This window comes from Lissotriton vulgaris, chromosome 8 (assembly GCF_964263255.1).
Source record: "Lissotriton vulgaris chromosome 8, aLisVul1.2, whole genome shotgun sequence".
Lineage (NCBI taxonomy): Eukaryota > Metazoa > Chordata > Amphibia > Caudata > Salamandridae > Lissotriton > Lissotriton vulgaris.
The window spans coordinates 1571329153-1571353062 of NC_141696.1; the positions used below are offsets into that span (position 1 = coordinate 1571329153).

Genomic DNA, 23910 nt, shown 5'->3' on the forward strand with positions numbered 1-23910 from the left:
CCGGTTCCCACAATTATCCCCAAGAGGGGTCGCTTTGGTCACTTTGATACTCATAAGGTCCGGAACATAAGTGCGGAAACATTTGGCGGTTCCCAACTGTAAAAACCCATCTTCCCACCATTAGTACATTCCAATCAGCAGTAAAACAGATCGAAAAAGGAACAAGGACAGGTGCAGAGGAAGATGGAAACAGTGGGGAGATTGGAAAAGGGTGTAAAAGGGGAGGTATCGGGAAACACGAGCTACAGGCATCAAAGGGACGTGCCTAATGAGATGCACGGCTGAGACAATAAACCGGCACGGCGAGATGAGCCTCGAGCGGGGCCATCTGCCTTACAGTATCATCCCCCTCATCATAAAGACACTTACAAAGGACATGTGTCTTCCGCAAATATCTTGGGAGTCCCAGGGTCGCGAAGCGGACAGCGTCCGTTCGCTGGCTACTTGAGGGCAAGAGACAAAATGGATGCCGTATCTAAGATGGAACCCGTGGGTACAGATGAAAAACCCACGTAGCAAACGAACTGTTTAAGTTAGCACAGCGAAACTGCGCACACTTACTAAACTCGTCATTTGCGGTTCGTAGATACCAGACTCGACCATATTCGTGCGAGTCGAAAACACCACTTACAATTGTCACGGAACCTCACGCCCCAGACATGCTCCGCGTCTACACTAGATACTCAGAACCAACACATGCCTGATGCATCTGTAACTAAACATCACACCAACAGCCAGCACATCATGTATCCACTCCATTCGTGGCACTTGTAATTAAACCATGAACTTCGAGCCAAAAGACCATGAGCCTATTAAAATCACTCAGCCCATAATAAATACTAAATCCCATACCAACAGCCAGTACAGCAGAGGTGCTCTGACCACTGCACCAATAAATACTACAAACCAAGTCTACAGCCAAGACACAGTACATGGGTTTTTATCATTGCACCTAAAATTAAAAAAGAAATACCACAACCACAGCCAGCATTCCATTCACGTGCACCTTTAAGGAAGGAGGAATGCTAAGGGCAGAGACACCTTGTGTTGGTTCTAACAGCTTCACCCACATCGGGTCTATGAATTTGCTTCCCGGGGAGATGTGCATCAACTTTAGATATTCCAGAAAATGTGGAGAAGTGAAAAAAGGCATTTTTTAAATATTAAATGTTAGCTTCTTAGCTGCAGAAGGAGAGGGAAGGAGAAGAGAACCAAGGATGTTTACTATTATCCCTCACAGGATAGACACGGAGACGAGTGGTCGATGTTGTCCATAGTGCCAACCTCCTACCTGGCTGGGAACATGCACTCCGCCTCTCTGTACAACTTGCCCCCGAGGATCTGATAGTGTGTTCCCAGTTTGCGGTCGACCACGTCTGTAAGCAAGTCTTTGGGGATGCCACCCCGAAAAATGGCCAGGTCACGCTCCAGCACCCTAAGGTTCAGAAAACAGAGGTAAATGTAGGATTAGAAAGCAGAGTCTGCATTATTATTGGCTTCGCTCACTTGTATTAGGCATTTGATATTGCACAAACCTAGCTCTAAGGAGCAAAAAAGTGCTTCTGAACCGCAGCAGCAACACCTCAAGCATGCACTGCTGTACAGAGACCAGTATTGTGTGTGAAGTCAAGTTGAAACCAGATTATGGTTTCTTCCCTTGTGCAAACAAGTAATAACCTTTAGAAATCCTAGGTAGGTATGAATTTACAACTAACTAGCCTTATACCAGGTTTATCTAGAAACAGAATTGTCGAGACTGGCAGTTTCCTAGATCTGCTAGGGCAAACAAAGTGTCATTCAAGGCAGGAGTGAAGCATAGATATGAACAAAATACTGAATGGTTAACTGCTTTTATTGAGGTAAGCCACACGCAGTTAGTCTAGCTGCATCCCATTACTTCCTTTTTCCGGCTCATTATACCACAGCCGACTGGGACCAACCATAAGCGCATCAACCATGTTCCTGGTGCAGAAGGAACAGTCCAGCCCAAGCAGCCAGACTAAGTCTGCTGCAATGAAACCACAGGCAACCCAGCCAGGCATTGGCTTCTCAGGGTCTCATCAGGCAGGTGCAGGTTGTATCCCAAGGCGCACAGATTGATCAGCGTGGGTGTAAAATAATCTGGGTTTCGGGAGTTGGGCGTCTTACCGGAAGATGTGTAAGAAACAGAATGTGAATGATTTGTTTGATGGGGCGGCCATGTGGGTCAGTATTTTTGTTCGGGCAGGAGACAAGGCAGAGATGTTGAGGGGCAGGATGTCCCATGGTGGCCGCTCTAAGTCTGGCATGAGTGATGATTTGACAAGGGTTGGGAAGAAGTTGTAGAGGTCTTAAACCCTTCCATGCTCATGACGAGCTCAGCTCGTCATGCAGTACACTGCTCATGTGCTCATGACGAGCTGAGCTCGTCATGAACAATGGGATTCAAGGGAGTTCAGCATCCGGGATCAATTGCCTTAGCATTCAAGGTGTTAGGGAGGAGCAGGTGGGGACTTGGGTGCATTTTAGGTTAAATGATTTATAAAGCACCACGGTAATTGTTTTCTTTGATGCTCATGTGTGCCTTGGCACGATACAAGGTGCATTCAAGAAACAATGTCCCGATAGGCAATAATATACAGTCAATTAATTATGCATGCGCATTGCATTGCTAGCAAGGAAAAAGGAGAACACTCTTTGATTTAAGACAAGATAGTTAATCATCTCATTTTATGATGCAAGTTCATGGTCAGTAGTATACAGTTTTAAAGCAGCACTGCATAAACTCAATTTGGTGACACCCATAGAAAACTTGGTGCTCTAAAAAAGTGACTATAGTGAAGGTGGCAACGCAAGTGAGGGAGTGAACGGCATGGACGGCGCACTGTGAACAAGGTGCAAGTAATCTACAATGGGTCGCTCAGATCATGCGACACAGTGATATCACAGATTAAAGATTTCTTTCCATTATTTGAACCACATTAGAGAAGTACGCCTATTAATAAGCTGTTAAGTCGACGGCGTTTCGATCCACATTAGTGAGGATCGTCATCAGGACTTGGTTGTCTGAATCTGGGCGTGCTGGGAAGGAACTTAATTGAGGCGATCAGAGGCGATTGTCTGAATTAAATTTCGGGCCTGCATGGGGCAAGGCAAGGAAGCGCTGGGCGGCCGTCTGCGATCCGCCGGGAGTCAACATGAGTCCTTAAATATCTTCGTGCCGGGAACGAGTGAAGAAGTGAAGTCTGCCACTGCAAAGGGTCCCTTAACAATATAGTCTATTGGTCCTAGCAAATAAGGACGTTTGCTCGAACTTACACTCCCTGCACACAATACTGACTCTCGGTCGCCATGCTTCTGCCAATGATGTCGCCATGTGTTCCTGCTGCTACATCCCCAGCACACAGTCAGGTTTGGGAGAGCCTATGCTCTTGCACAAAGAACGGTCCATAACGATATCAGTAGCTCACAGATGATATGCTGCTCCCCTTTCACAAGGCTATCACCATTGATCCATTCTTCCTGCAGGAAAGTCTTAAGAGACCACAAGCTCTACCAACCAACCACTCCAGAACAGCACCAAAACCAGATGTGGATCCGAGCGCTTTGCTGCTATATCAGGTGTATAAAGTGTCATGTAAATACTACCAGAGTTGCAGGGTCAAGACTGATTTGCATATGTTGCGGCCCAAATTGAGGTGGCATGTTTAGCAGAAGAATTATGTGTTGGACTTCCACCCCCAGCTATTGCCAGAAGTTGGACTTATTTCAAGCAGCCTGCCATCATCGTTTGTGGGTTTCATGTACCGACCTAAGTGGCATGGGTATGGCCAGACATGGGTTCAGTGCACATCGTCACTAGAACCAAGCTGTAGCTGCCTGATGAGCCCATAACCATGGCAAAACCGGTTCTGGGTGGCTTATATTCTGATTCAGGGAGAACCTGGCTTGGCAACTCGGGCTGAACTGTTCCCATGAGGAACAGGATCAAGGCTGATTTCCATATGGCTTTGTTGAAACTGAGGTGGAATGGCGAGCAAATAAATGATGGGCTGGACTGCTACCCAGAGCTATTGCCAGTGGTTAAACGTATTGCAAGCATTCCACTCATCAACTTGTGTGTGTTTTATGTGCCGTACACTTCCTACTAATTAGGTAGGACAGCTTATCTGGACAACATAAGTGTCAGAATATGTGGAATGACTCTACTCATTCAGAGTGTGTTGGCCCAATTCCTAGCTAGCTCACAGAGCGCCACCTGGACCCCTAACTTTCTAGGGTACCTGATGGGGTCTGCACCCTCAGAACATGACCACTCTAATTCCCCCAAGGAAATCGTAGAAACATGTTTACACTTTAGTAATTTGCATTTCAAACATTTATTTAATTAACTGAAGCCTGAGCTACAATTATTAGCAGGAGGACACAAAGGCTTGTTACCAGCATTACAAGAATGATGAAAAAGATGTAACCATTATAACAGTTCCAGTGTTTATATGAATATATCATATTTATACTCCTCCCTAATCCTACCTATACTATCGAGAGCATAGTGAGAGTACTCTCTGCCAGACCACTTGGGACAACCCGGCTTCCCATACCTGTGTAAGATGCATCGGGAAGCCAGTCTGGTGTGCAACAGGCCGATGTCCTTGCAGGATAGGGATGTGAATCAGCAGAGCTTAACCTCAGTCACAGGAAAAGCATCCAGGATAATCCATAGAAGGGCTCCTCTGAGAAAAGTAGTTCAGAGGCAGTTTAACTAATCAAAGCCTGGTTCCTTTTGCACCAGGGTCGGAGGTGCAATGCTGATGTGATCGATTGTCCTTCCGATTCAGAGCGGTCTCTAACCAGACAACAACAAGCAAGGGCAACGTGTTTAGTGTTCTTCAACTTTGGACACAGTGTACAAGTGCCTACGAACAAATGTGCTTGCAAGCAGAATACTGCGAGTATGTTCTCACATGGGAAACGACCTTAACAACGCGGTCAAAACACCGCAGTACATTTAGATCGCTACTTTTACAACGCAAGTCGTTACCACGACTTGCACTGGAGGGCGCTCTAGACTAAGGAATAGTGTGATTTACTATCCAACACCTTTCCTACTGTACCTATGCTGGAGTTGGAATAGTAAATCATACTATTCTTAAGTCCAGCGCGCTACAGCGCAAGTCGATGTACCAACTTGCGTTGTAAAAACAGCGATGTAATGTACCGCGATCTGTTCACATCAATGTGTTGAAGGCCCCCGCGCCCCTCCCACCCCAGGGTGATGGCTAATCATCTCTGGGATTTATGTACCCTGTAGACTGCTGGACATATATTATTTGCGCAAAGATTTGGCTCATGCTGTGGTGTTGCTCACCTGCGATGGCAGCTACAGTTCTGACTTTCACACGGTTTGTAATTCTCAACTGCAGTCTCGATTTGATCAAGAACATTCCTCCACTGTGTTCCTAGCAGAAGATAGATTGAAATAATTAAGAATAAGGGGATGTTAGACTAACCACAGAAGGCATTGCACATATTCAGCAAAGGAGGCCTGCGGTGCCGACAGGGGCACTCAACCAGGGATGACAGGCTTCACAGACAACAGTGAGGGCACAAGATACACTTTTTATTGACAAACATCTCATTTTCAAGCATGTGTACACTAATACGATAGCTGCGCACCTCGATATTGTCTAGAAATACAGTCTTTCTGTTGGCGATTCTAGATGCTGTTAGGGTACAAAATGTTTTCCATAAAAAGGGATCCGTTTAAATTAAATAACCTTAAGTTTTAAGGATATTTAGGTTTGTAAGGAGTGTTATAATGTGTATTCTTCGTTGATGTTACTTACCTATTAAATTTGAGGCGCGGTGATTTTCTGAGCTCCTTTTACAGCTTTATCTGTACAAATGTGGTCCAGAGACAATTTGTTCTTTATTGTTGTAAAAAACAAAATCTTTAATTATAGTCAATACCCTTTACATAATAAATAAAAAACATAGTTGTCAATGAAATGCCAGTTTTTAATACAGCTCAGTAAAAATACAAGTGGACAAAATAAAAGCCCTAAATTGTATTTCTCTGAACATTACCTAAGATATGACATGACTTAGTTAAGATAACTATAATTGAGATGTATATATCTCTAGCTATCTCTCTCTCTCTCTCTATATATATATATATATGAGACATTCTCGCTGCAGTCTATTTCTGAAACAGTTCTTGGTGTTTATAATTCTCTTGAGTGGGTGGTCTCCCTGTAACCTGGAGGGGTACTCGAGAGGAGAGTGACAGACTCATGAACATGGTGGGAAAAGAAAAGAACTTTCCCACATCAAAGTTAAAAAGTGTCATCCTGCTGTGCTCTGCTTAGAAATGAAAGATTGTCCTTGGTGTTCAACTGCCCTTTAAGGGGAAAACTGGAGGCCAGAGCAGACCGGATGTGTGAAGCAGGACAGTCTGCATTGCCCACCTCCATCATGCATGTGCCTCTAAAGTACAGCAGGTCCAGCTGGTAAGCACCGAAGGTAGGCCAACAAGTAATGAACTTAACCGGCTTATAGGGCCTTTGGCTGCGGATGCCTCCGTGTGGTGTGGCCTCGGAAGGTGGGAATTCTGCCTGATCTTACTGGACCTCAAATGAGCGGCAGGGGGAGTGAGGTCTGCTGAGGACCAGTGGTCTCCTGTACCTCGCCATAGTACCTGCTGCTTGACTTCATCTTCTGGGCTTAGCGTGCCTTAGGATGGTCAGCTTTCCTTGATGCCACAAAGGGATGTTTAACATGCCTAACTCCTGAAGGTGCTGCAAATTCATAGAACTAGATGGGGCAGAAGATCCTTCTCCCATCTCATTCCTCAACTTTGGAACTCGCTGCCCTTAGAATTAAGAAGTCTAAACAGAGAGACACTGTTTAACAGATTAAATCCTGCAAATTTCCCTACTAAGACCTCCTCATTTTGTCCCCTGCCAGCTCATGTGCAACACTACGGATCAACCAGAACAGGGACGCTTTCGTGAACCCATGCGCTTTAATAGTTTGTCTAGAATAGAACATTGTGCTCAGGGATACGGCCTTCATCTCGATAGCTTTTACATGCAAGCTATTCAAGGAACTAATTTTGAAGAAATTTACTGTGTGTAGTTACTGCTTCATTTCGTAACACAGGCTACGTTAATGGGACACTTGCCCCTGCTCCATCTGTTCTTGAATAGAGGCTCAAACCCTTTAGGAGATTTAATTGGATAAATGATCATAGGGGATTTGTCATAATTAACAAGGGAATTATCTTTGCTTAGCTACAACTGGGATTACATTATACAAAGTGGTAGCTGCGTGGAGGAACGGATATCGCAATATTTCCTATAAGGTACAACTAATTACCCTATTCAAGGTACATCGTCCCGTCCTAATTTGTAGTGCATCAAAACCCACATACCACTGAGACTTCCTTGTTGGAACATTTCTTTATTGTATTGTAGCAAAATTAAACATGGACAAAGAAACAAAGAGAACGTTTACACAAATACATACACACACACTCTATTCAACATACAGAGTGCATATCAACTGTTCATAAAACAAATCATCATGTGTGTCTTGTCGCCTAAACCCCAATTACTTAATGAATGTCAGTGTTCGCGCCCTCATTAATGGCAATACAATGCGAGGTACTCTTGTATACACATGGGGTATCCGTTACACTCTCTAAAACGTTTATACATGAGTATCTCCACTTAAATACAATTATTAGTCTGGATTTTAGTGGATTCCTCCAGAAGAGGAACTGTCGACGCATTTCAGCCCCTATTTCTTCCGGGCCTCATCAGGACCAGGGTAAAGGGAACAACTATGTCTCTCACAAATGTTATGTCTCTGCGGAGTGGCCTCTAGCTAACGCGGTCCTCACACTATGAAAATTAATCCCCTGGTTGAGATGTGGTACACTATATACTTTCTGAACCCCTGGACCTTCTTTGAAATAAGTAAGGAAACAACACGTACATCCGAATAAATCCTCGACGTGATGAAAGTTAAATTAAAGCCCTCAGCGTCTTCCTGTGAATATCACACACTTTAGTTTAAACCAGTCTGACCGCTTTCAACAGCTCTGTGGTTGAGAATAGAATAGGACATTGTTCTCACCGATACTGCATATATCTTGATAGCTTTCACAAGCAAGCTATCCAAGGAACACATTTTGAAGCAATTTATTGTGTGTAGTTACTGCTTCATTTCGTAACACAGGCTACGTTAATGGGACACTTGCCCTTGTTGAATCTGTTCTTGAATATAGGCTCAATACCTTTAGGAGATTTGGAAAAATGATCACAGGAGATTTGTCATAATTAACAAGGGAATTATCTTTGCTGGGCTACAACTTGGGGCAATGACTGCCATAAGAGACCAGTAAGGTGCCCATGTAGGAAAAGATTAATACATGAATTATCGCTCGCACAGAGGTTGTCAGTGAATTCCAAGGTGCACTGACTAAGATTTAGTCCTGGTGCACAGCCTGCAAGACAGCTTTATAGAGACAAAACTAGAAAGAGGAATCATCGTACCTGGGACCTCCACAGGGTCCATAGCAAGAGAAGACGCTGGAGGTTCAACTGCCCACAGCTGGCAACCGAGATGGAAGTAAAAGGTCTAGATGACCACAGAGAAGGTAAAGAGATATTAAGAGGAATAATTAACATGGCTGTTAGGCCTGGCATCTTTTGGCCTGATTTCCGCTGTCTTTTTCATTGCGACCTCCTGATTTTTGACTATGTGCTGAATTTCGTTTTTGCTGGCTATAGGACTCTGGTCACTTTATTACTGCTGACCTGTGCTAACGTGCAAGTGCTCTGTGTCTGAAACCTGATGGTAATTGGTTTCTCCATGATTGGCATATCTGATTTACTAGTAAATCCCTAGTACTGTGCACCATGTGTGCCCAGGGCCTGTAACTCGAACGCTACAAGTGGGCCTGCAGCACGGATTGTGCCACCCAAATGAGTAGCCCTGCAAACCTGTCTCAGGCCTGCCATTGCCGCACCTGTGTACGCAGTTTCAAACTGTCACTTCGACCTCGCAAGTGCACCCACTTGCAAGGCCACATCTTTGAAATGAAATGAAATGAAATGTGGCTTTTGTAAAGCGCAGACTGTTGCTCCAAAGGAGCCTCCTGGCGCTACCAGATAACGTGCTTCAGCAGAGAAGAATTAGGATCTAGATGAGCGTAAAACAAGTTTCATAGATTGTTCCATAGATTCATGTCTTTAGGGCCTTCCTGGACTGTTCTTCAGATTCCATTGATCTTAGTTTGCTTGATATAAAATTCCAAGCCTTTGCCCCTAATACAGTCGCCGACTTCCCTCCCCTAGTTTTGAGTTTGAAGTCTGGTACTTCAAGAAGGTTTAAAGAAGTACATCTAAATATCCTCTTTGTCGTGTACGGCAAAAATCTTGTGGAAAGATATACTGACCCTAATCGGCGCTTTGCTCTGAAGGCCGTGAGGAGAAGTTTGAACAAAATTCTTTTGTGTAGCGGAAGCCAGTGAAGAGTTTTCAGGGCTGCTGAGGCTGATGCCCTGCAGGGGAGTTTTAAGACCAATCTGGCTGCTGCATGTTGCACCACCTGTAGTTTCTTCAGGGTAGATTTGTTAACCCCTACCAGGAGGCTATTGCAGTAATCTAGACGTGAAAGTATTAGAGCCACTGCTACTGTTTTCCTGGCAGCAAGTGGAAGCAGGTTAAATAATTTTCTCAGAGTCCTAATTAGGCCAAAGCATGTACCCGCCACCTTGAGTACTTGGGGTGTAAAAGAAAGAGAGGACCCCTCCCACCCTCCTCCAACTCCGTCTCCCACATGTATAAAATCACCAGACCTTCCCGTCCACGCAGCGGGCGTGCCGGCGGCGTGCCGAAGACGCGTCAAAGGCAAGCCCGTCTGCGCCCGTCCGCGCCGGGACCGGGCCTAGGGCCCCAACCCCTGGCCGGCCTCTGACCGAACACAATCTGGTTTACTCCCATACCTCTCTAATGGAACTCCGACCATTGCCTGCTCCCGGCTGTATAAGGTTGGACCCTAAACTTGCATTAAATGAAATAACTACGCTCTGTCCACACTGTAACAGCTCCATACCAATAAATAACTTCACAACTCACGCTAAGCAACAAACTAACCATAATGACGACACCATGGCTCTCATTAACGCGCGCTCATTGTGCAAGCACAGTCAGGAAATAGCGGACTTCATCATCGACTATAGCTTAGATATTCTTTTCATCACAGAAACATGAACCGATGATTCGTCGGACCCAGATTTAGTGATTGCAGTACCTAATGGATATAAAGTCTATCGACAGGACAGAGTACGAAAAAGAGGAGGTGGCTTGGCCATCATAGCTAGAGAACGGTTCACAGTTCGAACTGCACCCATTCTATCTACCTCATGCGAAGCGCTGCAGTTTGGAATTAAGCTCACTGCTCTCTGTAATTTCAAGGGGGTACTGCTATACCGACCCCCAGGAACAAGGACTGGTTTCCTTGCTAATCTAAGTACTATATTGGAATCATTAGCTACAGAAGAGTCTTTCACGGCTCTGGGCGACTTGAACTTTTATTTAGAACAAAATAACCATAGTGATACTTCCGCCCTTATTGCAGATATGAAGACATTGGGGCTAAGACAATTGGTTGCCTCTGCTACTCATTCGGCGGGGCACACCTTAGATGGTATATTCTCTAATGTTGAGGGTCTGCATATATCAGATATTCTACCGATGCCTTGGACTGATCATTATGCTATATTTAGTAAAATGACAATTAAGGCACTCTCAAGTAAGAAAGTTATTTCCACCGACCTAGGCTCCTTTAAAGATTCGAAGAACATAAACCAGTCAGATCTAAAAATACAGTTGGACCGTACCCGTCCATTGGTGTCCACCGATCCTAACATGGCAACACAACAATTCCAGGACTGACTTGGCCATGCTACCAATCTTTTAGTTCCCATCAAGTCCCTATCCAGGAACAGATCCAAACCGACTGCTCCATGGTATACTGATGAACTAAGAATACAAAAACAATGCAACAGGAATAAGGAAAGGCATTGGAGGAAAACGTACGATACAGTGAGTAAGACCCGCTATAAAGATTCATTGGCTGTCTACAAAGCAATGATTGTAAAGGCGAAAAAAATCATTCTATTCAGAACAAATTAATAAAGCTAAAAACTCAAGCAAGCAATTATACGAGATTACTAAAACATGGCCAGGCAATGTTCCTGATCTAATTGCCCCCCATCACAAGTACTGTGCGATGCCTTGGCCAAATTCTTTTTCTCCAAAGTGGACGGCATATACCAAGCCTTTACTTCTAAACCAACCACGACGAATGCCCCTTCTTCCAGTACACTCCCGGCAAATGCCTTTGCCGGCTTTAAAGTACTTATAACCGATCATATAAGGACCATTGTCTCTACAATTAAAACAGGATCCGCTCTCGATCCCTGTCCTTTCTCAGTCCTCCCACCAGTGATGGACTCTATCATTCCAGTCATTACACAAGTATGTAACTCCATACTGAGCTCCGGGATATATCCTAACCCGCTAAAAAACACTTTACTGAAACCCCTATTAAAGAAACAAAGCCTGGACAAAAACGAATTAAAAAACTACAGGCCCATAGCAAGCCTCCCTTTTATAGCCAAAGTGGCCGAAAAGGCCATGAATCTTCAATTATTGGAGCACATTGAGAAATACCGACTGCTGGTCGATACACAATTCGGCTTCCAAAAGTATCACGGGACCGAAATTGCCCTGATTAAAGCCGCAGATGATGTCGGAGCAATTCGGGACCATGGTGGGACAGCAGTTCTAGTACTGCTTGATCTATCAGCAGCTTTCGACACGGTCGACCATAAGATCTTGGTCAACCGTGTCGGAAAGATGGGTATCTGCCACTCTGCTAGAGATTTGCTTGCATCTTTTTTGGCAGCTAGAACACAAGCTGTCACCTTGGGACCTTACCAATCCGCACAGCTCTCGCTGCCATGTGGGGTTCCTCAAGGCTCATCCCTCAGTCCGACACTATTTAACATCTATGTGTCGGACCTTGCTAATGTTATCAAAGCACATGGGATGAGCCTAACCTCCTATGCGGACGACACGCAATTGGTACTGGCCATCAAAGGTGACGGAAGCGAGGTGGCACAACGCTTCCAAAATGGAATGCTGGAAATTGGAGAGTGGATGGCTACAAACTGCCTCAAGCTTAATTCTGAAAAAACTGAGGTAGTTATTTTTGGACCCCTCTCACCAGCTTGGTCATCTTGCTGGTGGCCACCAGCCTTTGGAGCACCTCCCAGTACGACAGCTAAGGTCAGGAACTTGGGAGTCATTTTGATGAGGGTCTTAACTTCATGGATCACGCAAACAAAGTAGCAACTACAGCCCACTACAAACTTAGAATGATTAGGAAAATCAGCCCGTTCCTGCCAGAGGCAGCTACTAAAACATTGCTTAGCTCTTTGGTATTATCGTCCCTTGATTACTGTAACGGCCTATTCCTAAATGCTCAGGTTAGGGTCACGATGAAGTTACAGGCAATACAGAACGCCGCAGCACGTCTGCTTTCTGGAACACCTAAATTCGCGGCCATATCAGATACCATTAAAAAATACCACTGGTTGACGATCCGGAATAGAATTAAGTTCAAATCACGGTGTATAGTGTACAAGGCACTCAACGATCAAGGACTGCACTTCCTGAAGGACCAACTGATACCCTACAAACCTTGTAGACAGCTTCGTTCCACCACCCTTAACCAGCTAGTGATCCCACGGTCCAAAACAGTGTCCTGGGGAGACCGCCGCTTTTTAGTGGCTGCACCCAAATTATGGAACACTCTGCCTCAAAACATTAGGCTAAGCCCCTTACTTCTCCAGTTCCGCAAGAATTTAAAGACATGGCTTTTTGATCAATAACATCCACCAAATTCCCTTTGGAGCTTTAATACTGAGCTGAAGTTATGCGAATTGTTTAGCGCCGAGACGCCTGCGGGTATTCGTTCGCGCTTTATAAATGGCAAAAATAAATAAATACATAAATAAATAAATAAATAAATAAATAGCTGGAGGGGCTGCTGCTTCTATCGGCCAGCAATCCATGGGTTGAAAGTGATTATTTTTCCCTATCAATAGGATTTCAGTCTTATCCGTGTTACAACGGAGATGGCTGCTGTTCATCCATTTGATGACCGCGGTAAGACAGGATTTTAAATTTTCCTCCGCCTCAATAGAGTTTTTTTCAAGAGACAGGGTCAGCTGAGTGTCATCAGCATAAGATGTTATTTCGATCCTGTAAGCCGAAATGAGGGAAATAAGTGGAGACCTATTAATACTAAAGAGAAGTTGGCTAACTGATGCACTCTATGGGACACCCGTAGTGATGGTACGTTCCGAGGAGAAAAAGGTGCCCAGGGACACAGCTTGTCTTCGGTTTAACAGGAAGGATGTGATCCATGCCAGTGCTATTTTGGAAATGCCGCAGGATTTTAGTCTGGCTAGTAAGATGTTATGAGAGATGGTATCAAACACGGCAGACAGATCCAATAGGATCAACACTGCCTTCTTGCCGCTGTCTGTATTAAATTTCAGGGTGTCCGATACTTCCAGTAATGCAGACTCAGTAGAATGTTTTGGACGAAAGCCAGATTGACGAGGATGGAAAATCTGAGCTGCTTCCGAAAAACTAGAAAGTTCCTTATGGACCATTTTCTCAGTAATTTTACCTAAAATCGGTAGAAGGGATATAGGCCTGTAATTAGAAAGATTAGAAGAATCTATATTTTGTTTTTTCTTTAATGGTTTTAATATAGCAAATTGTCATTCCTTTCCTTTCACTACATGTCAGGCACTACAAGATAGCCCCATGGGCAGGGTGCAATGCATTCAAAAGGTGGGTCTTGTACTTGTGAGTTTTACAAGTCCTGGTAGTAAAAATCTGCTTAATTTGTTTTTCACTACAGCAAGGCCTATCGCTCCCATAGGTTAACATTGGAGCTACCTGGTAACAGGGTGCCAGTGTATCTTCCAATTTGGAGTATATACAAAATTGGAGTTTGGAGTCTATGGACTCACAATTTAAATACACATCTTTTAGTGAAGGTGAATCTGATATTGCAGGTCGGAAAATGCCACTTTTAGAAAGTTAGCCTTTTCTCACTTAACCATTCTGTTACTCTGCCTGTCACTAGAATACAAGTGTGGGTTGAATGACAGCTGGGCTTTGTGAATTCACTCTAGACAGTCACACACAGAGGGTGCTGAGGTGTGTCCTGCAAATCCTGATGGCCCATCACCAGCCTGATGAGCCTTCCTGAGCTATAGTGTTGGGAGGGACTAACACTTGCACCTGAATAGGGCTGTGCTGGTCCCCACACAAAGAAGTCTTCACTTCTTGTAGTGTGTTTGGAGCCAGGGAGGGCATGGTCTTGTGCACTACAAAGACCTTTCTTTGAAGTCTTCCTGATTCAAAGGCTAAAATGAGTATAAGTACTGGACCCCTGACACCATATACCCTAAACATTTCTGGACTGAGGACATGCTGTCAGGAAGAAGAGCTGTGTGCTGCCAGGAGGGACTGCCACATTGCTGTTTGCTTTGCTGTGTTGTCCTGCTGATTCTGTCCTGGGAGTGAGAGAACTGGACTTTGCTCTCTACAGCCTGCTTTCTGAGGTTTCTCCAAGGGCTTGAGCTGAGCTTGCCTCCTGTTGGAAGTCTCAATGCCATCAAAGATTTCACATGTAGCACCAGGGCTCATCTTCTGAGAGTCCTACTTGCCAAGTGGTGCCCACACCAGTTTCTCAGCCCTTGGAAGTGAGTTGCAGTGCTACAAGAAGAAACATTACGAGCAACTTCAGAACCAGTGCCAGTGTACAACTTTGTCGCTGTGCCCCTGCCTGCATCAAAGCTGTGGTGCCCGCTCGATGCAATGACCTTGGTTTACAACACAGGCCCCCGGGCGCAATTCAATGACGACATCGCTGACTTCATCACCCCACACGCCCTCCCCTCCGAGGACTACATCCTATTGGGAGACCTCAATTTTCACCTGGATAAGAGCAATGACAACAGCGCCACCATCCTTCTGGACAACCTCGCAAACCTCGGACTCAATCAACTTGTCACTTCCCCCACCCATATTGCAGGTCACACACTCGACCCTATCTTCACCTCCAGCAAATACGTCTCATTCAGCCACACCACAGCTCTTCTTTGGACGGACCACAGCTGCGTTCACTTTTTCTACAATAAGCCCACAATCCACTACCACCCTCAACCCACCCTGCGTAGAAATTGGAACAAACTCACCATCGACCAGATCTCCTCATCGCTCCTCCAAATCCCTCCTGTCCACTCCTCAAACCCCGACCAAGCAGCCATTAACTTCACCCAATGGCTATCCAAAAGCGCCGACATCCTAGCACCGTGGAAAAAACATCAAAACAAACTAAGCAGCAAGAAGGCCTCCTGGTTCAACGATGATCTTAAGAAATCCAAGAAACTCTGTCGCTCCCTCGAGAAAGCATGGAAAAAAGACCCAAACTCTAACACCAGAGACGCCTTAAAAAACGCCACCCGTATACACCACCAACTGATCCGATCTGCCCAGAAAGCCGCCTTCAAAGACCGACTAGATAACAACGCCCACAACAGCAAGGAGTTATTCAACACCGTCAAAGAATTTACCAACCCACCAGCCAACTCCAACGACATCACCCCCTCTCAAGCCCTCTGCGACTCCCTAGCCTCCTTCTTCCACAACAAAATTGCAGACATCCACAACAGCTTCGACAACCGACCCGAAGACCTCCCCACCCAACCTTCTGCAGGACCTTCTCCCCCCTTGAACATCCTTAACGACTGGAACCCAATCTCCACTGAGGACACCATCCGCCTGATGAACTCCATCCACTCAGGATCCCCAACTGACCCATGCCCTCACCACATCTTCAACAAAGCAGACTCCACCATAGCACCACGCCTCCGAGACGTCATTAACTGCTCCCTCAACTCCGTCACCTTCCCGGAAAGCTGGAAACACGCAGAACTCAGCGCCCTTCTGAAAACACCCACAGCTGACCCCACCGAACTAAAAAACTACCGCCCCATCCCGCTTCTTCCTTTCCCGGCCAAAGTCATCGAGAAAGCTGTCAACAACCAGCTTGCCGCCTTTCTCGAAAGCAACAAATCCCTCGACCCCTCACAGTCCGGATTCCGAGCCAAACACAGTACTGAGACCGCACTCATCGCAGCAACAGATGACATTCGAACCTTACTGGACAATGGAGAAACAGTCGCCCTCATCCTCCTTGACCTCTCCGCAGCCTTCGACACAGTCTGCCATAGCACCCTATTACAGCGCCTCAGTAACATCGGAATCCAAGGAAAAGCACTGGAATGGATCACCTCGTTCCTCACCGGAAGAACTCAGAGAGTCCGGCTCCCTCCATTCAAATCAGAGGCCTCTGAAGTCATCTGCGGCGTGCCGCAAGGATCGTCACTCAGCCCCACCCTCTTCAACGTGTACATGAGCCCCCTCACGGCCATCGTTCGCCAACACAATCTCAGCATCATCTCCTACGCTGACGACACCCAACTGATCCTCTCACTCACCAAGAACCCCAGCACCGCCAAAAACAACTTACACGAAGGAATGAAAGAAGTAGCCGAGTGGATGAAGCACAGCCGTCTGAAACTGAATTCAGACAAAACAGAAGTCCTAATCTTAGGTACCTCCCCCTCCGCTTGGGACGACTCTTGGTGGCCAGAGGCCCTTGGAAAAGCACCCATCCCGACGGACCACGCACGGAACCTGGGCGTCATCCTGGACTCCTCACTCTCAATGACCAGACAAGTCAACGCTGTCTCATCATCCTGCTTCAACATTCTTCGCATGCTCAAAAAAACATTTAGCTGGATCCCCACCGAAACTAGAAAAACGGTCACTCACGCACTGGTTACGAGTCGCCTGGACTACGGAAACACCCTATACGCCGGTACCACCGCAAAACTTAAAAAAAAACTCCAACGCATCCAGAACGCATCAGCCAGACTCATACTAGACATACCGCGTAAAGAACACATCTCTGGTCACCTGAAAAACCTCCACTGGCTCCCCGTAAATAAGAGGATTACCTTCCGCCTCTTAACCCACGCACACAAAGCACTTTACGAACTTGGACCCGAATGCCTCAACACACGACTGTCCTTCTACACCCCCTCCCGTCAGCTACGATCCTCCAACCAAGCCCTTGCCACTGTTCCTCGCATCAACAAAGCCACCATGGGAGGTAGATCCTTCTCCTACCTGGAAGCCAAAACCTGGAACTCTCTTCCCACTCACCTTCGCCTTACTCAGAACCACCTAGCATTTAGAAAGCAACTTAAAACCTGGATATTCGACAAGTAATTTCCTCCCCTCCTCAAGCGCCTTGAGACCCTATGGGTATGTAGCGCGCTATATAAATTTCTGACTTGACTTGACTTGAACAATGTCACAGTGCCTCTGAAGAACTGCCACTGCAGTAGTCCAGAGCACCACACACCTGATGCCGGTGATGCACCACTCCGACTCCGCAGCTGTGGCCCATAGTTCAATCTTAACGCCGTGAAATCAAGGCCTCGTTGCTCAACCACTGACTTCAACTTCCATATTGCACCGCAGTAAGGAACCGAGGTATTACACTTGCAATTGACGCATCACCAATTCCCTGTGTCTTGCATCATTCCGGGCGTTAGCAGCGCAACGACCCTGGACCGCCTCGAGGAACTAACTCTTTACTTGCTACAGTGATGCCTCACCTCCTTTGTCCAACACACCATCCCTGGGCACCAATGTGCCAACGACCCTGCACAGCAGTATGGAACCAACGTATCAACTGCTTTCAGTACGCCTCCCCTCTGCTGCGCCTCACATCATCGTGCATTTTTGACGTATCCAAGATACTGTACTGCGGCCAGCATGACTCCTTTATCCGGCCCACGTTCAATCGCAGTGGAGCTGAACTTGTGGATTTGTCCCGTCAAGTATGACTCGATAGCCCCAGTTGAAGCTATTGCTTCTTACAAACTAGAACTTTATTTAATGTTGAAAACTCCATAACTTGATTTTTGCATGTTGGATTTTTGTCATTTTGGTCTTGTTTTATTCAGATAAATATTGGCTATTCTTCTAAACTGGATATATATATATATATATATATATATATATATATATATATATATATATATATATATATATTCCAAAAACATTAAAAAAAAAAAAAAGAATATGCCATTATCAGTACTCCAGTGAAGGTCAGCTTAATGTGCAACGGAAGCTTTTGAATGCTCCACAGTCAATGGCTAATGTGCTTCTGGGTCACAACTGCAGTCCTTGGGTGTCAGATGTGAAACAGCTTCAACCGGAAACTGTGGTGTCGTTTTGGTGTGAAGTCCTGATTTGAGCGACAACAGCAGGTACTTTGGGGGCGGGGGAGATGTGGAACCACATCCAATATCATAACAAGAATGTACAATGCAATGGTCTCGGCATTCTTAAAGTTAGAGCAGGCATTGCTCATGACATTATTTGTATTTATGTTTTTGTTTTTAAAACATAAATAAATGTCATTGTCATTTACAATGCCAATAGCTTAATCGCTCGCAAATGCGAGACATATATTTAATTTGCACCCACACAGAGCCCCACACACAGAGCCACACACACACAGAGCCACACACACACACAGAGCCACACACACACACAGAGCCACACACACACATAGCCACACACACACAGAGCCACACACACACAGAGCCACACACACACAGAGCCACACACACACAGAGCCACACACACACAGAGCCACACACACACAGAGCCACACACACACAGAGCCACACACAGGGAATAGAAGCCAGAAATAATACTCACAACGAGGGAACAGGGGGCAGGAAAGCAAGCACAAACAACAAAGGGGGCAGGAGAGCAAGCACAAATAACGAGGGGGCAGGAGAGCAAGCACAAACAACGAGGGGGCAGGAGAGAAAGGACACACAACGAGGGGGCAGGAGATCAAGGACAAACAACAAGGGGGCAGGAGAGCAAGCACAAACAACAAGGGGGCAGGAGAGCAAGCACAAACAACAAGGGAGCAGGAGAGCAAGCACAAACAACGAGGGGGCAGGAGAGCAAGCACAAACGAGGGGGCAGGAGAGCAAGCACACACAACGAGGGGGCAGGAGAGCAAGCACACACAACGAGGGGGCAGGAGAGCAAGCACACACAACGAGGGGGCAGCAGAGCAATCACACACAACGAGGGGGCAGCAGAGCAAGCACAAACAACGAGGGGGCAGGAGAGCAAGCACAAACAACGAGGGGGCAGGAGAGCAAGCACAAAGAACAAGGGGGCAGGAGAGCAAGCACAAACGAGGGGCCAGGAGAGCAAGCACAAACAACGAGGGGCCAGGAGAGCAAGCAAACACAACGAGGGGGCAGGAGAGCAAGCACACACAACGAGGGGGCAGGAGAGCAAGCACACACAACGAGGGGGCAGGAGAGCAAGCACACACAACGAGGGGGCAGGAGAGCAAGCACACACAACGAGGGGGCAGGAGAGCAAGCACACACAACGAGGGGGCAGGAGAGCAAGCACACACAACGAGGGGGCAGGAGAGCAAGCACACAAAACGAGGTGGCAGGAGAGCAAGCACACACAACAAGGGGGCAGGAGAGCAAGCACACAAAACGAGGGGGCAGGAGAGCAAGCACACACAACGAGGGGGCAGGAGAGCAAGCACAAAGAATGAGGGGGCAGGAGAGCAAGCACAAAGAACGAGGGGGCAGGAGAGCAAGGACAAAGAACGAGGGGGCAGGAGAAAAAGGACACACAACGAGGGGGCAGGAGAAAAAGGACACACAACGAGGGGGCAGGAGAGCAAGCACAAAGAACGAGGGGGCAGGAGAGCAAGCACAAAGAACGAGGGGGCAGGAGAGCAAGCACAAACAATGAGGGGGCAGGAGAGCAAGCACAAACAACGAGGGGGCAGGAGAGCAAGCACAAACAACGAGGGGGTAGGAGAGAAAGGACACACAACGAGGGGGCAGGAGAGCAAGCACAAACAACGAGGGGGGCAGGAGAGAAAGGGCACACAACGAGGGGGGAGGAGAGCAAGCACAAACAACGAGGGGGAGGAGAGCAAGCACAAACAACGAGGGGGCGGGAGAGCAAGCACAAACAACGAGGGGGGCAGGAGAGAAAGGACACACAACGAGGGAGCAGGAGAGCAAGCACACACAACGAGGGGGCGGGAGAGCAAGCACAAACAACGAGGGGGCAGAAGAGCAAGCACAAACAACGAGGGGGCAGGAGAGAAAGGAAACACAACGAGGGGGCAGGAGAGCAAGCACAAAAAACGAGGGGGCAGGAGAGCAAGCACAAACAACGAGGGGGCAGGAGAGCATGCACAAACAACCAGGGTGGCAGGAGAGAAAGGACACACAACGAGGGGGGCAGGAGAGAAAGGACACACAACGAGGGGGCAGGAGAGCAAGCACAAACAACGAGGGGGCAGGAGAGCAAGCACAAACAACGAGGGGGCGGGAGAGCAAGCACAAACAACGAGGGGGCGGGAGAGCAAGCACAAACAACGAGGGGAGCAGGAGAGAAAGGACACACAACGAGGGGGCGGGAGAGCAAGCACAAACAACGAGGGGGCGGGAGAGCAAGCACAAACAACAAGGGGGAAGAAGAGCAAGCACAAACAACGAGGGGGGCAGGAGAGAAAGGACACACAACGAGGGGCAGGAGAGCAAGCACAAACAACGAGGGGGCAGGAGAGCAAGCACAAACAACGAGGGGGCAGGAGAGCAAGCACAAACTAGGGGGCAGGAGAGCAAGCACAAACAACGAGGGGGCAGGAGAGCAAGCACACACAACGAGGGGGCAGGAGAGCAAGCACAAACAACGAGGGGGCAGGAGAGCAAGCACAAACAACGAGGGGGCGGGAGAGCAAGCACAAACAACAAGGGAGCAGGAGAGCAAGCACAAACAACGAAGGGGCAGGAGAGAAAGGACACACAACGAGGGGGCAGGAGAGCAAGCACAAAAAATGAGGGGGCAGGAGAGCAAGCACAAACAACGAGGGGGCAGGAGAGCAAGCACAAACAACGAGGGGGCAGGAGAGCAAGCACAAACAACGAGGGGGCAGGAGAGCAAGCACAAACAACGAGGGGGTCAGGAGAGCAAGCACAAACAACGAGGGGGTCAGGAGAGAAAGGACACACAAGAGCAAGCACAAACAACGAGGGGGGCAGGAGAGAAAGGACACACAACAAAGGGGCAGGAGAGGAAGCACAAACAACGAGGGGGCAGGAGAGCAAGCACAAACAACGAGGGGGGCAGGAGAGAAAGGACACACAACGAGGGGGCAGGAGAGCAAGCACAAACAACGAGGGGGCGTAGAGCAAGCACAAACAACGAGGGGGCAGGAGAGCAAGCACAAACAACGAGGGGGCAGGAGAGCAAGAAGAGCAAGCACAAACAACGAGGGGGCGGGAGAGCAAGCACAAACAACTAGGGGGAAGGAGAGCAAGCACAAACAACGAGGGGGCAGGAGAGCAAGCACTCACAGTTGGCAGCGCTGAGCCCGCACCCGGTGCAGGGAGAGCCTGGGAGGGGCGGAGCCTCGCGGCCGCGCTGCGCAGAGGGAGCCTCTCATACCTTGGGCCGCAGATCCGGGCACACGGGGTCCCTCAGCTCGGGCACAGCGCCGATTCCAGGTGTCCCGCAGGCGCCATCTTTCCGCTCTCCTGCTCTTTCCAACACCAGCACATCCATGCAGCACGCCTCTGCAGGGTTTTCACTTGTGGCTTTAACTTAGAAATACGAAGTCTACCCTTTAGGATACTCTCCAGCCCCAGTCGGTCCCGAGGAGCCCCGTTCCCGGGCCCTTGAGGCCCCGCCGGTCACTCGTTCTCCTTATTCTCCGTCATGAGCCAAAGCCGCTGCTCTGTCAGCTTCCGTCGCGCGCAGCATCACAGGATTGACAATAGAGACACGTGGGCAGAGAAGCACCGGAAGCACATTCTCAATAAGGTGGTGACGGGTTATTGAGAGTAGGCAAGGCGGCAGCCATGGAGGAGGCACGGACGGGGTTGGTTGTGGCTTATAAGGTTAACCGTACAATAAAATACAGCAATGCTTTAGAGAGGTGACTTTACGTTTATTTCCAAAGTGTGAGTTTTTACTAGTACACTTCTTTGTTTATACTTATAGATGAAAGAAAAGGACATCGATCTGTCTATTTTGAATGTTGCTAACATTTGGCGCTATACTTAAGAGGGGCATTTTAAGGAAAAGTGAATTTATTTTTATGCCAAGATCAGGAGATCCTATTATGATTCTTTCTTGCATTTTCAGTAGCAACCATAGTAGCAAGAACAAGAGAGGAGCGCTCCACACGACCACGTTTCTCCGAGGCGAGGCAGAAATGCCTCGGAGGAACGCAGCGTCATTTCTGGATTCGGGGTGTGTTTTCTTTCTCTCCTCTTCCCATTGGCTGGAATGTAAAATTCCAGCCAATGGGAAGAGAAGAGAAAGAAAACAGAAAGAAAGTAAAAAACACACCACCGAATCCAGTCTTCAACGGAGTGACGCCCCTCTCCTCCAATGGCTGGCCTCCGTTTAGGAAGCCAGCCAATGGAGAAGAGGGGCAGATTCAAGCTACCATACTGTAGACAAAATCTCGGATCGAGACTGCGCAAGCACAGCCTTCGAGTCCGAGACATAAAAAATCCACCACCAAAACAACAGGGGCTCCTTATCACACACAGACCACAGCACCCCTGTGCCGGTCATCAGGGACCAAGAGGGTGTGAGGGGAGCAGGCTCGTAAGAGGACAAACTAATGGGGTTGGAAACTTTGTAGTGGAATGGCTTGCAGTGGCGGCAATCAGGATAGCACAGGGGCACTTTTAGGGGTGATACAGGCATGGTAATCCGTGGGCGGCCACAAGGGAGAAGAGCCCCTTAGGCCACCCACTGAAAACGTGATGGTCTGCCCCAGAGCCTTCTTCTGCTCTTTCCACAGTGGCCTAAAGGCACCTGCCAGAACAACGGCAGAAAAGGGTCTCAGAGAGGAAGACACGAGAGCTGTGCAGAAAATACTTCTACTGCTCTGCAGTTTGTCTTGGTTTGGTTGAACAGCAGTGTTGGACCCGGCCTCACTGCGTTGCCCCACTCTTCCCACATGGCGGGTCCCGGACTACCTCGACCCCTGTTCCCCGGCCGAGAGCAGCACCATCCACCCTCCACTAGAGCCGCCCCTTCGGGCAGCCCCCAGCTTCCCCCCGGTGGAACTCGACAACCTCTCCCCAACACCCTCGGCTGGTCCGAACGCTATCCCGGACCACCCTCTCAGACCCAGACTCCATCTTGGACCCTCCACGACCAGGCCTCGTGGCCTTGGCCCGACCCCAGCCGCAAACCCAGCGAAGCCACGACATCGAGGCACCACGAACCGACCAGGGGGTAGAGAGACCACTTGACGGATCAATGGAGGAAAGGAGTTTCGATGGTCCTCCATCCGTCCCCCGACGCCTGGGTGCGATCGCCCCAGCCTCCCTGGGCGCTGGCTCCACCCCCCTGCTGGGTGTCTGGACACGCACATCCCGGACCCTCCGACCTCCAAGTGCGAGGGTCCGGACATCAAAGGACGCCAGACCTATAACTGGGGCAGCCCCGGAGCAGGTCGGCAGTTGTATCCTGGAGTCGAGAGACACCGAGACGAACTCATCCGCGTGGAACCCGTAACCACCTTGGAGCCCTGCTGGCGCTGCCGCGGCCCATCCTCGTGAAACCATCTCTGGAGCCCTGCTGGCGCTGCCGCGGCCCATCTACG

At 48.1% G+C, this 23910-nt stretch overlaps 1 protein-coding gene across 2 annotated transcripts in view; it reads right to left on the reverse strand.

The window, feature by feature from the left end:
- POGLUT1 (protein O-glucosyltransferase 1) overlaps nucleotides 1-23910 on the reverse strand; it is a 161000-nt gene that overhangs the window by 102856 nt on the left and 34234 nt on the right. For both annotated transcript variants that reach the window (XM_086935855.1, XM_086935854.1), the window contains exons 2-3: nucleotides 5348-5438; nucleotides 1292-1435 (exon numbers count right to left, since the gene is read on the reverse strand). In XM_086935855.1, coding sequence (XP_086791981.1) covers nucleotides 1292-1435; nucleotides 5348-5438 — 235 coding nt within the window. The remainder of the gene's footprint in view (nucleotides 1-1291; nucleotides 1436-5347; nucleotides 5439-23910) is intronic.